A 21,187-nucleotide genomic window follows, 5' to 3' on the forward strand; every position below is an offset into this window, starting at 1 on the left:
AGGTCATCTCCCCCAACTGCTTTGCAAGTTCATTGAATTCATTGAGAAGGTTCTTTCATGCCATAAGGCATATTCCCTACTATAGTGTATGGTGCATAGAATACCACCAATAAATATTTTCTTCCCATTTGATAGATCAGTGCTCAATTACCTGTCAGCTCTAGCCTCCTTTATCTGGGATTTCTGTAGACTTCGGACAATATCTTTAGTATGCAAAATCAGGATGATCTGTACCAGGAAAGATAATATAGATAATATCCTCAGTTATATTTCACTATTTATGTCATGTGATGTATCCTTAATTTTATTAATTTGGTTCACTTATAATTCAGTTTGTTGTCTAGGATACTCTGATTAGATAAAAAAAAAATTATTTTGACCTGTTGAAGTTAGAATAATTCCAAAATGATGTTATTCAAGATGGAACAAGAAATCAATAATGGAAAATTTGAATAGGAATACTCCCAAAATATGTATATTGTAAAATAATGTCAGTTTTCCCTTTCCTCTAAAATATATGTAAGGAGAAACAATTATATCACTTATTTTATTGGGATATGTTAACTGGTTTGTAGTGATTATTTCACAATGTATACAAAAATCAAAACATCAAGTTGTATACCTTTCTATACATTTTCTATTTGTCAATATCTATAACATTACATATACAGAGTAATTATATATTATATATACACAGAGAATGAGAGAATCACAAGTGACAAATGTGGCAAAATTTAAAAACTGGTGAATGTAGGTGGGATTCTTTGACCACTCTTGCAGACTTTCTATAATTTTTAAATTACATAAAAATAAAATGCATGTTAAAAAAGTATTTTTTTAATGAATGAAGGCCATAAACATAGCCATAGTTAGAAGGTTTTTATGAAGAAATTATCATCAGAGATGCTGGTAGAACATTCAGAGAAGGAGAGAAATCATGCCAAGCAAGAAATATCCAATCCAATTTAAAATGTAAATGAAAATGAGGAAGTGGGGACCATAAAGATAACTTTGGATTTGGCCAATCTATTGGGAGAGGCAGCTGAATGTAAGAATAGAAGCCAGACTTAAGGTGCTTAGTGAGGCAGTTGGAAGCTAGACAGATGATTAGCATCCTCATAGGTAAAACACTTTCAGTTACTAGAAAGGCTACAGTATAAGACCTTCCAGACTTAAATGCTTATTTTCTTTCTTACATACACAAAGTGGCTCTATCAACTATTTCACCTTGTCAGTCTTCCATGTTGTTAAAGTTATAAATAAAAGAGTAATAAGGTCTACATTTTTACATTACAAGTTTATTTAAGCAATGTTAATCCATGTTTATTTCCTGATAATGGCAACAACTGAAATTCACCATAGGCCTTTGTTGCAAATGTAGCTATGTGAAGATTGTTGATTTTTATAGAAAAATATTAAAACTATAAAGAGTTTGTTAAGATATTTTCTTAGGCATCTAAATATTTAATATTCAACTAAACATACAGTTTTCTATTTGACTATTACTTAGGTAAAATTTTATTTTAACAAATACAATAATAAACTGTAATTCTTTCTGAGAGCCTAAAATGACCTACTTATAGTATGTATGGCTTCATTGTTTAACTCTCTTTTTCATAGGATTGCTATTTATAACCACTTCCTTCAACCCTGGGGGGACTTAGTAGGATTAATGACTTCTGATTCACTTTGTATTTGAAGTGTTTTGTTTTTTCCTTCCATCTTTGCTCAGTTAGTGGAATCCATGATGAATTCTCTTCTCCAAGGGGTAAGCTGTTTTTAGTAAAGTCCAGTAGCTAGCTTATGATTCCTTAGATTGATTCCTTTCTTGTGTTTTCTTCTTCCAAAATGATAGACTCCATGTAGACATGCTCAATTTCCATGCTTAGATGCAGTTAAGCATGTGATGCTTTTAGTTTTGTTCACTTAAGTCATATATTTAATGAGTATCTGGGCTCACATCAGAAAAATAAATCAGCATGATTAGCATTCTACTTGTTTAGGATGACAAGTAGAGGTAACTAAAGCTAAACAATAGAAGAGGACTAGAGGTCATATCATGATGAAGATGGGAGATGAAACATTGGTTTTGAGACAATAACATCTGAATTGGGGACAGAGAACAGAATTTCATAGATGGATATTTGGGAGGTAGGTAGTTTGAATAATCTTTATATCTAAAGTACTCCCTTGTCTGTGGGTGGCTCAATGAAGAGAGATGAAAGTCACTGCATTTGACAAGTTATGGGATTATACAGCTAAGTGTCAGGTCAAAAAAATTGTAATAGCAAATAGATAGAATACACTAAAAAGAAAACTGAATGAAAAGAAAATGTTTCCTCTCAATGAATGGATCTGTTCTGTTCATTAGCAAGAAGGTCTTTCAGTCACTGTTTTTATAATACCTTAATGAAAACAATACTTGAATGTATGCCATATTAGAATCTTTCCCTTTGTTTCTGAGGGGAAAAAATCAAAGGAGAAAATTCCCATTCTGCTCTACTGAGAAACCATTATTTAATGAGTATATTAGTGCATTATAAATTCTATAGCAATATATGTTTATTATTGTACCATTTCCTTTTTGAAATGGATGTTTATATGTGTTGACCAAAGAGCAGTATAAAGAGTTATGATTTAATTTTGAAATACTTTAGAAAAGCATAGTTTTATTGCAGTTGTGATTCTCCTTAGATTTTTAAGGAGGCTGCTTCAAAGGATGTCATTAATAATCTTCTCAGGTGCTAACAAAGCATGTGTCTGTCATCAGAATTAGAGAATCACCTAGAGAACAGGTTTCACAATACCCTGAAACCTGCTTTGTTCATTAGAGAGGAAAATGGCTTGTTTTAAGACTAAATTGACATGCTTGCTAATTCAGCAGTAAAAGCTATTCACTGTGGTCAGGTTTAATATTTAGAGCCTGGTAAATTTAAGATTAAAGTTGATAAGTTACTTCTACAACATACTTCTTAAACAAACTCATTCATCCTAAAAGAAGAAACAAGTGTATAGCCCGCATGTATCCAGATGTGTGAAGCAAAGAATAGCCTGGTTGTCTGAGTGTGAATTAATATTAAATCATAGAAAATAACAAATATAATCTTTTTCATACAAAAATTTCCAAATATAAAAAACGTATTTTCATTTAAATTGCACAAAATGTACATAAGGATTTCGGTCATTACTATGTCCGTAACACCTAGAAGAGTACCTAGCACTGGTATTTATAAAATGAAAGGATGAGTTAGTAAATGAATGAATTTATATTCTTTGCTAGGTTATGAGTATTTAGAGTTCTTTGTTAAATTTGAAGGAAATATTTGACTTTATATGAGGTTTCTGTATATGTATTTTTTAAAAAATCTATTGAATGTATTAAACATTTAAGAGTTAGGAATTCCAAAGTACCTTTGCAGCTTGCTATGTTACAGATGACCAGAGTTTAATATTCTAACCCCGGAAAACATCTTATTTCATAAAATCTATCTACTACTATATGGATCCTACTTTTAAAATTGTTCAGTACTCTCCAACTGACTTATGCCACTTACTTCAATAGCTGTCTTTGGCAATTTGTTCCATAATTCAAACACCCTTTTGTGTAAAGAAACCATAAAAGTTAGAAACCTGAAAATTGGATTTTTCTTCCAAGCAATCACAGCTTACAAATGTGGAAAATTTGTTAAAAGTTAGCCCCCTCCAATTTTGCAATACGGAGAGGGGAAAATGCTCAAAATAGATGTGTGATGTTTTGATAAGTTCTTTTCATTGATTTTAATACTACTAAAAGCAATCGAGCTTAAATCACAAGACCTATCTTTCTATCTCTTCACCAAAGAAATACTATAGAATGATCAATATTTGGCCTTTCTGAAAACTAAAATCCTTAGACAGTCAGCAGCAGTCAAAGGACATAGTAGATAACTAAGTTTCACAAACGTTACTATCTATCACATTTCATCTCTTCACTTTCATTAACCTCACATGGTGGTAGAAAGAGTATTGGGTTTAAACCCATAAAGAATTCTGGCTTGGTTATTAATGTAGTTATTAGAAAAATAAAAGTGATAAAATGTGTGCAAAACATCTGTCACATGGTGGTTATAAACTAATAGCAAATATTCATTATACTTCCAAAATAAAATATATTCAGTTTTAGAACAAGGGATATATCTTTTGTCCCCAAACTTCTTTGCAAATATCACTGGGTTTCTGGCCCTTTATGTAAAGAGAGTAAGATAACAGAGATAATAGATGGAAACTTTGAGGAAAGACGGATATAGCTCACCTATATCACATCATTTTATAGGTGAGGAAACTCAGGTAAAAAGATTAAATAAGTTATATCTCTTAAATCACTTCTGTGCTTTTTTTCTGTTTCTAACATATACACCTTAATTTTTACACTGTGCAGAATGAGATTACAAGTATAAATAACTATCTCTCTCTTAAATACATTGTCATAATTCAAAATTACATTTTTACTCATGGCACTCATATATTGGATTGAGTAAAACGAGGTACTCTGGAATAAATGTCTAAGCTCTTAAGGAATGAAGTAAATCTATAATTAATATTTTAATTGGAAATATTTTTTGTATCTAAGAATGAAATACATTTCTTGTTAAATTGTTCTCTATAAAGCCTTATGTGTTGGAGATTTATATCCAGTAACATCTTTTTTATTTCTAAAAGTGCTTTGGTTGGTTTGAAAATCACACTTTACTTTGTATCACGTCAAAGGAATGTACAAGGCTATAGAACCTCAATATTAAGTTCTATTTGTTCCTTTAGGCCACGCTGCAGGATTTGGAACAGAGGCGCCCCCAGTTGGAAGAACTCATTACTGCTGCCCAGAATTTGAAAAACAAGACCAGCAATCAAGAGGCTAGAACAATCATTACTGACCGAAGTAAGTCTTTTAACAGGCAGTGAAACTTAAGGAAAAATAATGTAAAAAGTTTCAATTATGAATTAGTTTCATGTGCCTCCATCACATTTATAAAAAGAGTGCCAGAAGTTGTAAATTATAACTATTATACTAAGATTTTCAGTTTATAATGTTATCTTTCAATAACAATTTAATTTCAAGGAATAGAGCACATATAAATTTGGTCAATCCAGACTTACACAGTTGCAAAGCATGGAGTGGTGGGAAATCTGGTGTGACAGAACATTTGCTCCTCAGTCATCATCTGTCTGGGCTGGCTCCCATGGAGACGCCAGTCTCTCCTTCACAGTATTGGTTGTTGGTCCAAGTGGGCAGTTGCTTCCTGGACCACCTTTTGTTACCATCTGCAGTGGCACTTTCAGATATGGACGGCTCTTTGTGACTTTGATATACTCATTGTGCAATATCAGAAATCACTGTACCGCTCCTTATGGGGTGGGTGGCAACTGTGGGAAGCTGTTTAAAGCCCAAAATGACTGTGCATGGGGTCAGGAAGAGGGATTGAAAGAAGAGTAGGGATCTTAGAACAGGCCTAGGCTTTTGAAACTCAAAATCCAAGAATCTGCTCTGCAGCTTTATCATCTACATTCTGTTTTGTAAACACTTCCCTCAGGAAGTGGAAGCCAATGCCTAGCTACCTTCTAGGTAGCAGTCAGTATGTGGTGTGTATGTGGTGTGTGTGTGTGTGTGTGTGTGTGTGTGTGTGTGTGTGTGTGAAATCTTTGCAAAATCCTGTCAGCTAAATTTCATAATCCCAATTTTATAGATAGAAAAAGGTTCCCAAGAAAAGTAAATCAAATTGCTCAAGCTTACAAAATAAGCAATTAATAGAGTTTATAATTTGCAAATATTTCTTTGTGACTTGTAAATCTCTGTTCCTTCTAGTCTGTTTACCACTTCCCATCTTGTTTTGTTGTTTTTCTTAATGACTGTAATCACTAGTACTAGGATTAAATACTCTTTCGATCTGCAAATATGTATGTTTTTATTCATTTCCTAAAGACATTTCCTCTTTCAGTGGCAGGGATTTTTAATTAAAATAGACTTTTCTTGATTTTGACAGTTTAACTCTTTATAGTTGCTTAAACAGTGGATTTGGATATATGCTTATGTATTAGTTTGGTAGTGCTAGCCACTGTAACAGGTAAGCTCCTGATGCAGTACAAAGTAAGCAGCCTTCTATGAAGTCTTTCAAGGATCCAAGCTCCCTCCGGCTTTTGCATCCAGAACATCAGAGTCCTATGCATTTAATTGGAAGAGGAGGAATGAGTATTACTACTAGTAATTTATTATGATCCAGGCCTGGAAGTGCACATTAATTCTGTTCATAGTGTGTTCACTGAAACTTGTCACATGGCCACACCTAACATCAAGAGAAGCAAGAAAAATTGTCCAATATCGAACCCAGGAAGAAGAACAACTAGTTTGGTAAGGAACTAGTCAGTCTCTTCCACAGCTAATTTGGACAGGAAGCATGCACTTAAGTTGTATAGGTCCATGTAAGTTACAGGGTAGAATTTCTATAACCAGCAAGACAAGAGCAAAATTGCCTTTTGATGACCAACATAGATAGCTGGTCAATTGATGTAGGAGAGTGTTCCTCCTTCAAAGTGGCATCATGAAGCTTCACCAGATTGCAACACACTGGACCCCAAAAAGTGAATCTTAGTATGAGACTGAATTCCTATTACAGTTACACAGTTAAGTGATCTGTTTCTTGCCTGAGAAATATGGACAAAGAGGTCTACAAATCTTTGTCGATATTTGGCAAAGATGTCTACAAATCTAAACATCTATATGTATAAAACCCTAATATGCAAATAGACCAAACAGCAGAACAACCAAACAACTGAACCACCAAACAACTGGTCGCTGTGATGTGCACTGACCACCAAGGGGCATGAGTGGAACATGGCAGGTGTCGGCTGTGGTGGGATGGTGGAGCAGGTAAGCAGGGGTGCCAGACCAAGCAGGGGCACCAGTCACTGTCATTCTGGTGGTTACTGAAAATTCTTTGCTCCTGCGTGCCACGATCCTGCCTGGCACTCACACCTGCTGCCAGTAGCAGCCCTGATCGCTTGGCACCATCAGTGGGTGAAAGTGGCAGCTGCTGGCTCTGATTGTCCCTGGGGACTTCCCTACCTACCCCTGCTCCTGAGGGGTGATCAGGGCAGCAGCCACCACTCACACCTGCTGCTGGCACCAGCCCCAATAGCTCTGTGCCATCAGTGCATGGGAGTGGCGGTGGGAGCGGGGCTGCCGGCAGACAGGGGACCAGAGGCTGTGGCTGGAAGGGTCAGGTGGGGGCACAGAGGATGGGCCGAGACCTGTCCCTGTGCCCACCACAGCCTCGCGGCCCACAATTCCTTTCAAGGTGCACAAATTCGTGCACTAGGCCCCTAGTATAAGTATATAGAAAGTCATTTGTTATTTTACCAATGAAAAACAACCATTTTTCCCCTAAGAAGAAAATAACACTAATTTATTTTGCAGTATCCATTCAACATTGTGTAAATATTTTTTTATTATCCTTTGCAATCTTTTTTGATATTGTATTGAATTCTTCATGATGTGAATTAAAATTGAGTGACTATAGCACAGGTTTGCATCTCTCTGCTAATATCTAGTGATGTGAATAGTCCTGCTTTTCTAAGCTTTTTTCTTTTAGGAATGAATACCTTTGTGAATATTTGCAGCACAGAGGAAAGATTCCAATCCAAATGGTCCAAAAAAACATTTTTTTTAAAAAACAGTGTTTGCTGAGACATGTTATGTTGCTTATTAAGAGCCTAAGCCAGAATCTTAGTTTGAGATATGCCTGGAGCCTCTAGTACTGGTACCAGGATAATTCTGACAAGATATGTTTATCTAAACAATGCCATTTGCAGCCCTTCTATGCTTCGGTTTATCTCTCCATTTGAAATCTATGAAATGGGATGGAAATTCAATACTCATAAAGTTTCAATCATGTTCAAAATATAATTTTTAAATATAGATTTGGGTTTTGGGGAATGAGCAGAAATAAAATACTTGCTCATAAAATTGTATTTTCTTATTTGAAGATATTATTATTCCTTTTTTACTGCCCTGAAACTTTTAGAATACTTAAAAAGGAATCAGCTAAATAAAGAAAACTATTCAATAAGTGTATAATATTATATTGCAACATTTTCCCCTCCTCGGTAAATTCCAGTTCATAACTTTGAACAGTTGGAAAAATCTATACATCGTTATTACATTCTGTCAAGAGAAAAGTCTAGCAAAAAGCAATTCCTCTCTACTGGCAATAGCCATGCTACTATCTCAAGTAATGGGTCTATGAAATACCAACACATTTCACTGTACTAAACTATTTCCATAGTATCTGTTGTTTTTAGGTGATTATGTTGATAGAAATAATGTAATAATCTCGATGAGAGAGTAAATTCCATTTTAAGTGCATTCAAATGAGAAGTTCTCCATGTTGTTTCTGATGTTCAGATGGCTCATTTTCCTTCAATTCTTTGCTTGCTTAAATGTGTCAACCATTCCTGGTTTTGGTCCCCCTATTAGAGAGTTGCTTATTTTAGAATAAATGGAGTCAACCACTTATAAATTTCCTTCTTTTGACATCTAGTACCTATTGTCAACCTATTATAACTACAAGCAGCTCTCAAAATTTACATCTACCAGAATGCAGCTGGCAAACAAAGAATTCAGTTCAGTAAACAGTTTAATGTTTACTCTGTGCCAGTTAATATCAGAGGTGATGGAGGGGATATCAGGAAGAATAAGATTCAGTTTTTGCCATAAAACTCATAATAAAATGTATTTGGATAAGTATATTCGAGCAAAGTAGTCTAGGATAGGTACTTCAGTAGATCAGTATAACAAAACGTTGAGAGAGCAAAAGGAGGGGAGATTGGCTCTGAATGAGGGGGTCCTAGAATGCTTCTAGGAGGAGTTTAAATTTAATATGGTCATGAATAAGGTTTTGAAAAGCAGAAGGAGGCTGGATAAGGAAAGATGTTTCAGGAAAGGATGACAGGAGGATACATAATTAGATTTAGGTTAGCAATGGTATGATGGATGTATTTGTAGGAGTAGGGGAGAGAGAGAGAGAGAGAGAGAGAGAGAGAGAGAGAGAGAGAGAGAGAGAGAGAGAATGTTTTAGGGGACAGAGAATAAATGGAGTCAGTGAGACCATTTAAGAGGCAAGATGAAGCAGGGGGTCCCTCAAGGGTGAGGACGACGGAGCCCCAACGCGCTAGGGCATCTGCATGCAGGACTCCGGAGACCAGGTTCATTGACACAGATCCGTTTCATTGAGGAACTACAGGGGTATATATAGCATGAAGGGACCAATCAGAGGGAGACACGTTGCTATAGGCAACCAATGGCTGAAAGGCTGGGGTACTGTGCACATGGCTCTAGGAGTTCATTCAGGCCAGCGTTGCTACTTCCTGGTGTGCCGAGGAAGCATGTCATGGTGGAGTGTGCTCACACCATTACATCAGCCGCAGCGCTGAGACATACTTCCCGAGCTCTACCTACAGCAAGAGAGCCTAAGCTAGAGCAGTAGCAGTGGAATGGAAAGAAAAAAAAACTGAATTAAGATATGTGGTGGAGTTAGCATTAACAGGATTTGGACATTGACTGGATGTGTGGAATTGAAGATCAAAGAGAGAGCTCACCTCTAAAGATTTTGACATTCAGTGATTTGGGAGATAGTGATATCATAACCAGAGACAAATTCAGTTCAAGGAGTTGATTATGTATAATAAAATGTGTTTAAGGTACAACCAGTGACCATAATGAGGATTGGTTGAAAACACAAGTAGAAATTTCAGGAGTAAAGTTTCTTCCACAGATTGGGAAGGTCCCTAGAGTGGATGAGCTTGCACAGACAGAGTGCCAGTTGAAAAGAAAAGTAGACGTGGGGAAGCAACTGGAATGTGGCTTACATTTAAGAAACATAAGAAAAGTTAGCACTACTCCTCCCAGTGGCAACTTACAATATAGGTGCATCTAGAGATAAACACACAATGAACAATGAGTGTATAGGATTGTACTATATTTTTTCCTGTATCTTCTGTGCAACCAGTCTAGTAAGTTTCTTCCTCATTCATAGGGATACTTTGAATATGATAAGGAGGTGCAGAAACCTTTTAGCTGAGAATTAAAGACTGATATATATATATATAATTTCTGACTCAACTGTCATTATTCTAGGACAAATAATCATTGCCATTTGCCATCTAGGTCTAATGAACACTTTTGCTGTTTATTTTTATATGTTTAAGTTATTTTTCAACTACTTTGCAGAGTAAGAATGAAGAGATAGTAAAAAAAACAATGTTATTAGAAATTTTTATAAGAATTAAACACAACAAACTTCTAGGTATCAAATCAAGTTTGGTGCACAAACGTCATAAATGCTTAGTGTTCCACATCATTTTAGCAAAAAAAGTTGGTTCAGGTTCTTCAAGGAAAATATTAAGTGATGAAGTCCCTGTTAAATAACTGACTAGATTAAAATACCATATTTTCTCTGTCCTTAGAAATATATTGTTATCTCACCAACCTTTATTTTTTGGAAAAAGCATCTAGATTATTATCATTTGAAGACTCACAGTCTAAGATTTCACCTATATGATCAATTCACCATCATCATTAGAGTCCAAAATACTGGTTTCAGTTTCTTTGCATTTATTTTCCATTATGTCTAATAATTGTGAAATGTCTTCCTCTGGCAATTTTCTTATCTTTGACATTATGAGAATAAAATGGAAAGAATATTCAACTGTGTTCAATGAAAGCTAAAAGCAGACTCCAAAAATGGTGTCTCCAGTATTATTTTATATCGTCATTAAATATGATGCAATGTTTTTGGCAATGTAATGATAAAACTAAAGGATGAAGATTTTTTTTCCACAATTGTATCATCCTCCTAAACAATTCCATTACTTTTCCACTTAGTAATCATTTTTGCATACTTAAGATAATTTGAGTAATGATGAAATAGCAAAATATTTCCAAATATAGAAAAATATATGATCACCAAGACAACACAGTGTACCTTAGACTTATAAAAGGGTTCAGCAGACCCACATATAATAATTGAAAAATAAAATGAATTGTATTTTATTTAAAGAATAAGTAACATATCCTTTATCTTTGGTAGACCATGAGGAAAAATAAAAGTCACAAAATACAATTTTTACAAATAGAACTTCTCAAAAAAGAAACTAAAAAATTAAATTTTGGTACAGTGGACCTCCATAGTATGTCAAAGATTAAACAAAACATCACTTCTTTGACCCTACTACACAAATAAGAATTGTATTAGTCAGTATTCTCCACATACATTTATAGTCATATGCTGCATAAAGACGTTTTGGTCAACAGTGGACTACATATACAGTGGGGCCTTGACTTACGAGTGTCCCGACTAACGAATTTTTTTGAGATACCATCTGTCTCTCCGCCGATTTTTTGCATTGAATTGACAGAGTAATTTGAGTTAACGAGCTCCTTAACGAGCTCGGTCCCAGAACGAATTAAACTCGTAAGTCATGGCCCCACTGTACAACTGTGGTTCCCGTGGTCGGCAAACTGCGGCTCGCGAACCACATGCACCTCTTTGGCCCCTTGAGTGTGGCTCTTCCTAAGCCTTAGGAGTACCCTAATTAAGTTAATAACAAGGTACCTACCTATATAGTTTAAGTTTAAAAAATTTGGCTCTCAAAAGAAATTTCAATCATTGTACTGTTGATATTAGGCTCTATTGACTAATGAGTTTGCCGACCACTGTATACGATTATAATGGGCTGAAAATTGCCTATTGTCTAATGACATCATAGTCATTATAATTTGTAGCATAACACACTAGTCACATGTTTGTGGTGATGCTGATGTAAACAAATCTATTTAGCTGACCATCGTATAAAAGTATAGCACATAAAACTATCTACAGTATATACTTGATAATGGTAATAAACTATGTAATAGTTTATGAATTTACAATATTATACTTTTTGTTATTCTAGAGTGTACTCTTTCTATTTATAAAAAAAGTTTGCTATAAAATGGTATGCCATGTTATGCCAGCAACGTCATACATTATGTGTTCACCACATCTCTATACCATCTAGGTTTGTGTAAGTACCCTCTATGGCAGTGATGGCTAACCTTTTGAGCTCAGGGTGTCAGCATTTTGAAAAATCCTAACTTAACTCTGGTACTGTGTCACATATAGAAATTTTTTGATATTTGCAACCATAGTAAAACAAAGATTTATGTTTTTGATATTTATTTTATATATTTAAATGCCATTTAACAAAGAAAAATCAACCAAAAAAATGAGTTCGCATGTCACCTCTGACACGCGTGTCATAGGTTCACCATCACTGCTCTATGGTGTCTGTACAATGACAAAGTCACATAATAGTGCATTTCTCATAACATATCCCCATTGTTAAGTGGTACATGACTGTGTGTATAGATATAAATATATAGATATAGGTATATAGATGATAGAGATAGAGATAGAGATAGAGATAGATAGAGCTAGAGCTAGAGCTAGAGCTAGAGCTAGAGATAGAGATAGAGATAGAGATAGAGAGATAGAGATAGAGATAGAGATAGAGATAGAGATAGAGATAGAGATAGAGATAGAGATAGATAGAGAATTTTTAAGAAATTGGTTCATGCAGTTATAGGGACTGGCAATTCTGAAATCTCCAGGGCAGGCTAGAATGATACTCAGGGAACAGTTGATGCTGCAGTCTTGAGTCCACAGGTAGTCTGGAGGCAGAATTCCTTCCTCTTCTGGTGACCTTGTTATTTTTGTTGTTTAGTGGTTTTTTTGTTTTCCATTTTATTGAATTTATTGGGGTGACAGCAGTTAACAAAATTAGCAGGTGCACAGTTCCATAACACATTATCTGTACACTGTATTGTGTGTTCACAACCCCAAGTCAAGTATCCTTCCATCACCATTTATTCCCCCTATACCCTCTTCTACCTCCTCCCAGCAGTCACCACACTGTTGTCCCTGTCCATGAGTTTTTTTCTTTTTTTCCCTTTTTGCTTGATCCCTCCTTCCCCAACCCAGTCCCATAACCCCAGACCTGACAACTGTCAGCATCCTCTCCATCTATGAGTCTCTCTCTATTTTGCTTCTTAGTTAATTTTGTTCATTAGAGTCCACATATGAGTAAAATCATATGGCACTTGTCTTTCTCTGACTGGATTATTTCACTGAGCATAATGTTCTCCAGGTCCATCCATGCTGTCGCAAAGGGTAAGATTTCCTTCTATTTTACTGCCAAGTAGTATTCCATTGTGTAAATGTACCACAGCTTTTTTATCCCCTCATCTACTGATGGGCACTTGGGTTGCTTCCATATCTTGGCAATTATATATAATGCTGCAATGAGCATAGGAGTGCATACATTCTTTTGAATCAGTGGTTCTGGTTTCTTCAGATAATTTCCAGAAGTGAAATTCCTGGGTCATACAGCAATTCTATTTTTTAATTTTTGAGGTAACTGCATACTACTCTACATGGGGGCTCAGTTTTCCATCTTGAGATTTTCAACTGATTAGATGAGGTATACTCACATTAATCTGCTTTACTCAAAGTCTACTGTTTCAAATGTTAATCACATCTTAAAAATACCTTTACAACAACATCTATAGCTGTACTAAACAACAAGGCATCATTTTCTAGCCAAGTTGACACATAATACTAATCATCACAGGGAGGTTCATAGTGGCATGTGTTTCTTCAGATATAAATTTCATAATTCTTTAAATTTTCATTAGCATCCAGTTAATAGAGTAGCTGGAAATATACATTAAATAATATAAATGATCTTTAACATCTTAATGAATTTCAGAGCTCCATCAGAGTAATTATAACTTGTACATTTAAAAATTACCTACAAAAATAAATTTATGTGTTTTTCGTTCTTTATAGAATTTTACTTATGTTGTGTTAAATTAACACTAAATATATATCATGAAATAATTCTGATATAATGTATATCATTCTTTAATTCTATAGGAGGATTAAATTAAATCATTTTTGAATGAGATTTAAAATCTAAATTAGCTGTCATGATTATATTCAATTATTAATTTTTCATATGAATGTGTAATAGGAAAAATATACTTTATTCAAAGTGACATAGCTACAATTATCAACATAAATAGTCCTTACTACTAATCCCTTATGTTTTCATTTTGTTTCTTTTAAGTGAAAGATGTGTATTAGCAAATGTTCTACTTTAAAAACCAAACATAACGAACATAACTATTAAATAAACCAATTAATGAAAATGATTTTCTTTTTTGTTATGATAGAATAAATATGATGATGAATAAATATAAAGAATATCACACTCTGACAAAGCAAGCTGATAAAACAAATACAAAAGAGAGCTATGCCCACAGGGGAAATTCCAGTTTTCCATAGGCTAGCATTTTTTTAATCCTCACCCAAGGATATGTTTTTATTGATTTTAAAGAGAGAGAGAGAGAGAGAGAGAGAGAGAGAGAGAGAGAGAGAGAGACATTTATGTGAGAGAGAAACATAAATCGGTTGCCTCACGTTCACACCCCAACTGGGGATCAAACCTGCAACCTAGGTATGTGCCTTGATCAGAAATTGAACCCACAACCTTTTTGGTGTATGGGACAATGCGCCAACCAACTGAGCTAGGCTAGCGTTTTTATCTTATGACCTAATGGGGCAATGCAAGTAGAGCTGAATACCTGTTATATTTTGATCCCGAGCATAAAGAGGACTAGGACTCCCTCCTGGTGATATCATGAAGTTTAGATGAAGCTAAGCCAAGGGTTAGATATGTGCCATGGACTTCTAAAAGATCCTCTCAGCTCTCCTCAGGTATTGGAAGTGTTGGGATTATTTTGGAGCTGCCATTTCTTTCCTTACCAAAAGGTCCTCATTAATACTTTGAAGCAACATAACAAATTGCTTGCCACCGGTCTTTGTCCTGTTGTACCTGCCTTTAGGGGAGTGTTTATGAAGTATGCAGGAAGGATGAATAAATTGTCATCTTTCTACCTGCAAAGGATAAAGCTGGGCTCATTTTACTTTAGTCAGGAAGAGGAGTTTGCAGTTACCTTTTCCTGCCAAAAAACCACCCCAAAACCTAGTGCCTTTAAACAGCAATAATCATGTATTATTTCTCACAGGTTTTGTAGGTCATAAAATCATGAGTGACTTGATTGAATGGTACAGGCTTGGGATTTTTCATGTGGTTGCAGTCAGTAAACTGGAGCTTCAGTCATATGAAAACTTAACTGGGACTGGAGCCGCTGCCAAGGTGGCTCACTCATATGGTTTGTGAGGTAGTGTTGTCTAGTTGGTTCCTCTCTACGTGAGCTTCTCCATGGAACTGTTTGAATGTCCCCATGACTTTGTGGCTGGCTTTCCCAAGAACAAATAAACGTGAGTACAAGGCAGAAGCTCTAATGCCTTTTTTGACCTAGATTTAGCATTCAAAATATCACCTCTTCAGTGACTTATTTATCACCAGATCAGCCCTGATACAGTGAGGTGGGGGAAGGAGAGGTGCCAAAAGGGCATGAATACCAGGAGGTGAGGATCATTAGTGACCATTTTGGAGTTGATTGGCACAGGATTTATCAAGACTCTATATCAAAGTTTTCTGAAACATAACCCCCATGTTGCTTTGTCCCCATCAGAAACTGCAGCAAATGCCAATGTTGTTCTTCCCCTGAGAATGGCAGATGACTGGTGTGTGCCCTTATTCCTGGATGTGCACACTGAAAAGGACAATGCCCACTAAGACCTTTTCCATAGCTATGGACATGTTTAGTTATCTCAGGCCTATTCAGCCTGGCTCCACATGGGGAAGTGTAGGTTTGGGGAAGACTTTTTGAGCTTTGTAGGCCTAACTGAAAGACCCAGGTAGAAAGTAATTGGTTATAGGATGATGATGACAAAAATGATGATTATTTCTTCTATGTTGGTGAGACAAACACATAAGAATGCCTTTTTCTTATTGTCATTCTAACAGTAATGTACTACTAAAATCAATGACTCTAAAATGAAAAAACATGGTTTAAAGTCTTGGTTCTGCCCTTTAGTGACAGTGGAACCCTTGGCAAATGATTTAATCTCTCTGACCCTTTGTCTTTTCATCTGTAAAACTGGCCTCCTAATGCCTTCCATTCCAGACTGCTGTTAGGACTGAACAGAATGACATATGATAAAGCCCTTTTCAAATGGCAAATCACTACACAAATACCAGTGTCTTAGTCAACTTGGGCTGCTCTAACAAAGTACCATAGACTAGGTGGCTTAAACAATAGGCATTTATTTCTCTTAGTTCTGGAGGTTGGCAAGTTCAAGATCAAGGTGCCAACAGATTTTGTTTCTTGGAAGTGCCCCCTTCCTAGCTTGCAGAGTGCCACCTCACTGTGTCCTCATGTGGTACAGAGAGAGAGAGAGATCTCTGTTCTCTTCATCTTTTTTTTTTAAGGACACTAATCCCATCATTGGGACTCCAACCTCATGACACCATGTAAACTTAATTACTTCCCAAAGGCCCAATCTCCAGATATCATCACATTGAGGCTTAGGGCCTCAATATGTGAATGGGGTGGGGCACACAAATATTTACTTATATAAAAACCATGGGTGGTGTTCATCACGACCACCAGAACCGCACCAAGCGGAAGGGAGTTAGTCCTGCAGGGGTTGTCTTGACAATGGCTGTGCCCTCCCCGGAGCTGTTTCCAGTGAGGGTGGGTTTGAGGCAGGAACCCGCCCTCGGCGCATGGACCCACTGAATCTTGGGTCACTTTGCCAAGGGCTGGTCCCTCCCCAGCTGTTTCCCAGAGCTTTTTGGGTATAACATCAAGCCAGAAGCTCAACCAAGCGGAAGGAAGTCAGTTCCGCAGGGGTTGTCTTGACAACGGCTGCGCCCTCCCCCGAGCTGTTTCCTGGAGCCGTTTTTAGTGAGGGTGGGGTTTGAGACAGGAATCCACCCTCAGAGCGTGGACCCACTGAATCCTGGGTCATTTTGCTAAGGGCTGCGCCCTCCTCAGCTATTTCCCGTGTGGCCTGAGGGAAGAACCCACCCTCAGAGTACCAGGAGCGCCCAGCAGCAGTCAGTACTGGGTTGCTGAGGTGGAGGCCACAGTGTGGTAGAACTCTAGGTCTGGCCCAACAGGGGACATGGCTGACCTTCAAACCAGACCCTGACAGTAGAAAGGAGGGAGCCCCATTCCTCACAGAATCCACTGTTGGATAGCATGCTGTTAATGACCTGCCAGCCAGGAACCCCATTTTCCTGCACCCCGGACCCTGACAGGAGGGAGGAGAGAGCCCCTTTCCTCACGGAATTGACAGGTGGCCAGTTTGTTAATTAATTGCCTTTTTTAAAAAATATATTTTATTGATTTTTTACAGAGAGGAAGGGAGAGGGGTAGAGAGTTAGGAACATCAATGAGAGAGAAACATCGATCAGCTGCCTCCTGCACACTCCCCACTGGGGATGTGCCCCCAACCAAGGTATATGCCCTTGACCGGAATCAAACCTAGGACCCTTCAGTCCCCAGGTTGATGCTCTATCTACTGAGCCAAACCAGTTAGGGCAACTAATTCCCTTTTAATGTGCATGAATTTTGTGCACCGGGCTACTAGTTCAGTCCATAACAACCAGCTATCCTCATTATTGAGGTCTTTTAGAGTCAACAGTGATAGAATCCTGATGTAAGGTAAGAGTTTTTAACATCTAGAACATGGGTACATGAAGGTTGGGAATTTTATTACTTGCTCAAGAAATTTGTCTTCACTGAGAGTGTTAATTCTCTTAAATTCCAGTCTAGGGCCTTGGGGGGGGGGGTGGGAATATGTTCTCTATCCAGATTTTCTGAATGAATTAATAAAATGCTATATGATATTTCTTCAAAATTAAGATAAAGTAAAATATTTATATAGAATATCCTATTTTTAAGGTTTCCAGCTACTGCAGAGTCTTGTTTTATTGCTATCTATAAGTCTAACCTTGGGTCGCAGGAGTGAAGCCATTGAGAGTTCCCCACAAAGTCTGTAGGGCAGTGATAGAAACAGTAAACCCGACCATTGGATTCAGATTTTTCTTTCATTCAGGAGCCATAGACCTGCTGCCTTGGACCACAGATAGCTTTCAGAATTGGTGGAGGGAAGGAAAAACACAGAGTCATATACAAGCCTGAGTCCCTTGTTATCACAAAAATGTGTAGTAAACAACAGAATGTTTGAAAAGATAAAATTAAGTCCCAAATTTACAGAATAAGAATGAGAGAAAAACACCTCTTTCTATAATTAAACAGAAAATGGTGCTGTGACTTGATAAAATGCAGTCAACCTGAAAATGTGAACATCAAGTGTAATTGTGCAGAAAGATAAGGTAATATGAACAACATAGGCGCTTGTTGGCATGTTGAAGGAATAGCACTTTACCTGCTCCTCATTAAGGATTTGGTTTAGTCTTATCTGTTCTAGAGCTAATAAAAGGGGAATGTATAGTTCTTTTGGAATATAAAAAGGGGGACTTCTCTTTATTATTAGTAAGATTTATAAATTGCTCAGATTTTTAGAACATCAAGTTATGTGTCTCTAAATGTTAGGTACCATGTGAAACATAGCAGGTGTGCACATAAGGGGCATGGTATCATAGGGAGCACATAGCAAAAAATGGGATGGGATTAATTTTTTTCTTAGCATCTGGCAGGGCACGCAAAATACCCACATTTCATTCTCAGTAGCAAGGTGTTTCAGTAACTGAAAATATTCCCTAGAGAACTCCAGAATATATGAAACATTTCAGACAGTATGGAGGTGTCAAATGTTTTACTTATTCATTTTACAAAATCAAATATTACTCAGGTTCTAAAATATCTCATTTTATACATAATAATACTTGAGATGTGTTATGTTTTATATGAATTAGATCAAGAACCCTAATACATATATGAGTTGATTTGATTTCCACAATATCACCTAAAGTAGATACTGTCCTGATTAAATAAATGAATGAACCAAGGATCATAGTTATTAATACAATGGTTCAAAGTCACACAGATAGAAAAATGTGAGAGCCAAGATTTAACCCAAGTGTTTCAATTCTAAATAAGAGTGTTAGATGGGTGTTCTTTTCCAAACACTATGCTGAAAGCAGACAACATTTGAGTGTCAGTTACTGAAAGTTTGCTTATTTATACTTATATACTCATGACTATATTTATATGTAAATCTTATATACACTGATGATATATTTATATAAATTATTTACTAACTTGTGACAGTTTATTTAAAATGAGTTAATATATTGAGTATTTATTGAATCATGGGACTCAAAGATTCTCAGAGAGACTCATTCTGGTAAATTAAGAAAAGTCACCTTTAAACCATCTTAGGAAGATAAAAAAAAAAATGTTTAAAATTTTTAAAAACACCTTTGTAGTAGGAGACTCTATTACCCTATTCCACTGATAGTGCAGAGAAGTATATGGGAGAGGAGGAAACAGGTGTCTTTCTTATGTGTCCACAGTTGTAAGTTACTAAATACTAGAAGTTAAGAATTCCAAGTGTTGTGTCTCTCTGATGACTCTCTCTCTCTCTCTCTCTCTCTCTCTCTCTCTCTCTCTCTCTCTAATATGTGTTTTATCTCCCTGACTGAACTAGAAGCTTCAAACTTTTACTCCATATTTGAATTCCTATAATTCTAACATTTTATACTGAAAATAGCAGGCATGCCATAAATACTTGCTGATTGAATGAAGCATCTCACAGGGTAGCTGGAAAATAGTGCGAGGCTACAAGCTGACATCATCAACTCCATGAGCATGACTCACCCTTAGAAAGAATTAGCCTGAAGAGATTAATAAAATGCCATGCTTAAAAAGCAAACAAACAATCGTAGCAAACACACCTAGACATTGGAATGGTGAGTGATTTTTCAATTTTAAGAGATTTAGAATATTTTTAGTACAATCTCTTATAAACAGAATAGATTTAAAAAGAACCTTAGTCAGATTCCAGTTCACATACCTCATCCTTGCAGAAAACGAACTTACTAAGCCATTTGAAATGTTCTTCAGTTAGCTTTCAGAGGCTATGCTGATTTGAGCAAAATGGAAATGAAATGTAAATATAAATAGAGAGCTCTTAGTCTTCAGAAGCTCAAGTATGCCCCTCTAATCTTAAAAGTAGACATTTGGATTGGGATTTTCTTTATCTTTTTTAATAAAAATTTCTTTTTCCTTTGATCATGATGTCTGTTGAAAGGGTTCAGAGAACTCAAATCAGGAAGTCATGTTATAACTTAAGACACAATAGGAATATGAATTTATATTATATAAAGAAAACAGTGTATGACTAAATAGCCTTTTGTCCATAGGCAAAGTAGAATACATATCCACACAGGGCAGCCAGCAAGATGTGCTATGGCCATTAAAAACCATTATATCCACTGACTTTACATTTCATTAGGTATGTAATAAGTTGTACATATTGTAAGATTAAAACATCCAGACTGACCATGATAGTTTGCATCAGTATTAAAATCTGGGCTAGACACTTGGGAATTGCTTTATTTTAGCAGTACTGATAATATCTTGTTTATGTTTTGATTAAATTGTAACATTTCATTATTTTTTGTGTCCTGGTTCTAAATATATACACCAGCAACTTGCATGGCTAGTCAGAACAGATTAACTTTAAATAGACTTTGACCTGGAGATTAGATAATGGGTCTTTATTATGATTATAGGAACCAGATTCCTAATAGAAAATGCCATTCTATAAAATGACTGGCATATACAACTGTCTGGTTCAGCTAAACAATTATTGACTATATAGAGGAGGAAAAATAATTTTCTTTCTATCCTTCTCGATTCTTAGCTGAGACAACCCCTATAACAAAAGACAGCAAGAAAAAACTAATGTTTAATAACATGTATACCTCCAAATTACTCAGTTTCCCTGGGTATCTTCCATGTGTACCTGTACCTGTACACATGGAAGATACCCAGGGAAGCTGAATAACTTCCCAAAATGACCCAAGCCCTCACCTTAAATATCATCTTCATCTAAAAACAAAAGTGGTTAGGGGAGACAGTTATGGGAGGTTATTAGACAAAACACAGTAAACAAGAGTAAGGTTTTTAGGCAGATTCTAGAGATTCAATTTCTAGAGATTTAGAGTCATT

At 36.2% G+C, this 21,187-nt stretch overlaps 1 protein-coding gene across 5 annotated transcripts in view; it reads left to right on the plus strand.

Annotated features, from left to right (window-relative positions):
* DMD (dystrophin) overlaps positions 1 to 21,187 on the plus strand; it is a 2,282,236-nt gene that overhangs the window by 1,582,671 nt on the left and 678,378 nt on the right. For all 5 annotated transcript variants that reach the window (XM_059679269.1, XM_059679268.1, XM_059679270.1 and 2 more), the window contains one exon: positions 4,798 to 4,915. In XM_059679269.1, the coding sequence (XP_059535252.1) occupies positions 4,798 to 4,915 (118 nt within the window). The remainder of the gene's footprint in view (positions 1 to 4,797; positions 4,916 to 21,187) is intronic.

Source organism: Myotis daubentonii, chromosome X (assembly GCF_963259705.1).
Source record: "Myotis daubentonii chromosome X, mMyoDau2.1, whole genome shotgun sequence".
Lineage (NCBI taxonomy): Eukaryota > Metazoa > Chordata > Mammalia > Chiroptera > Vespertilionidae > Myotis > Myotis daubentonii.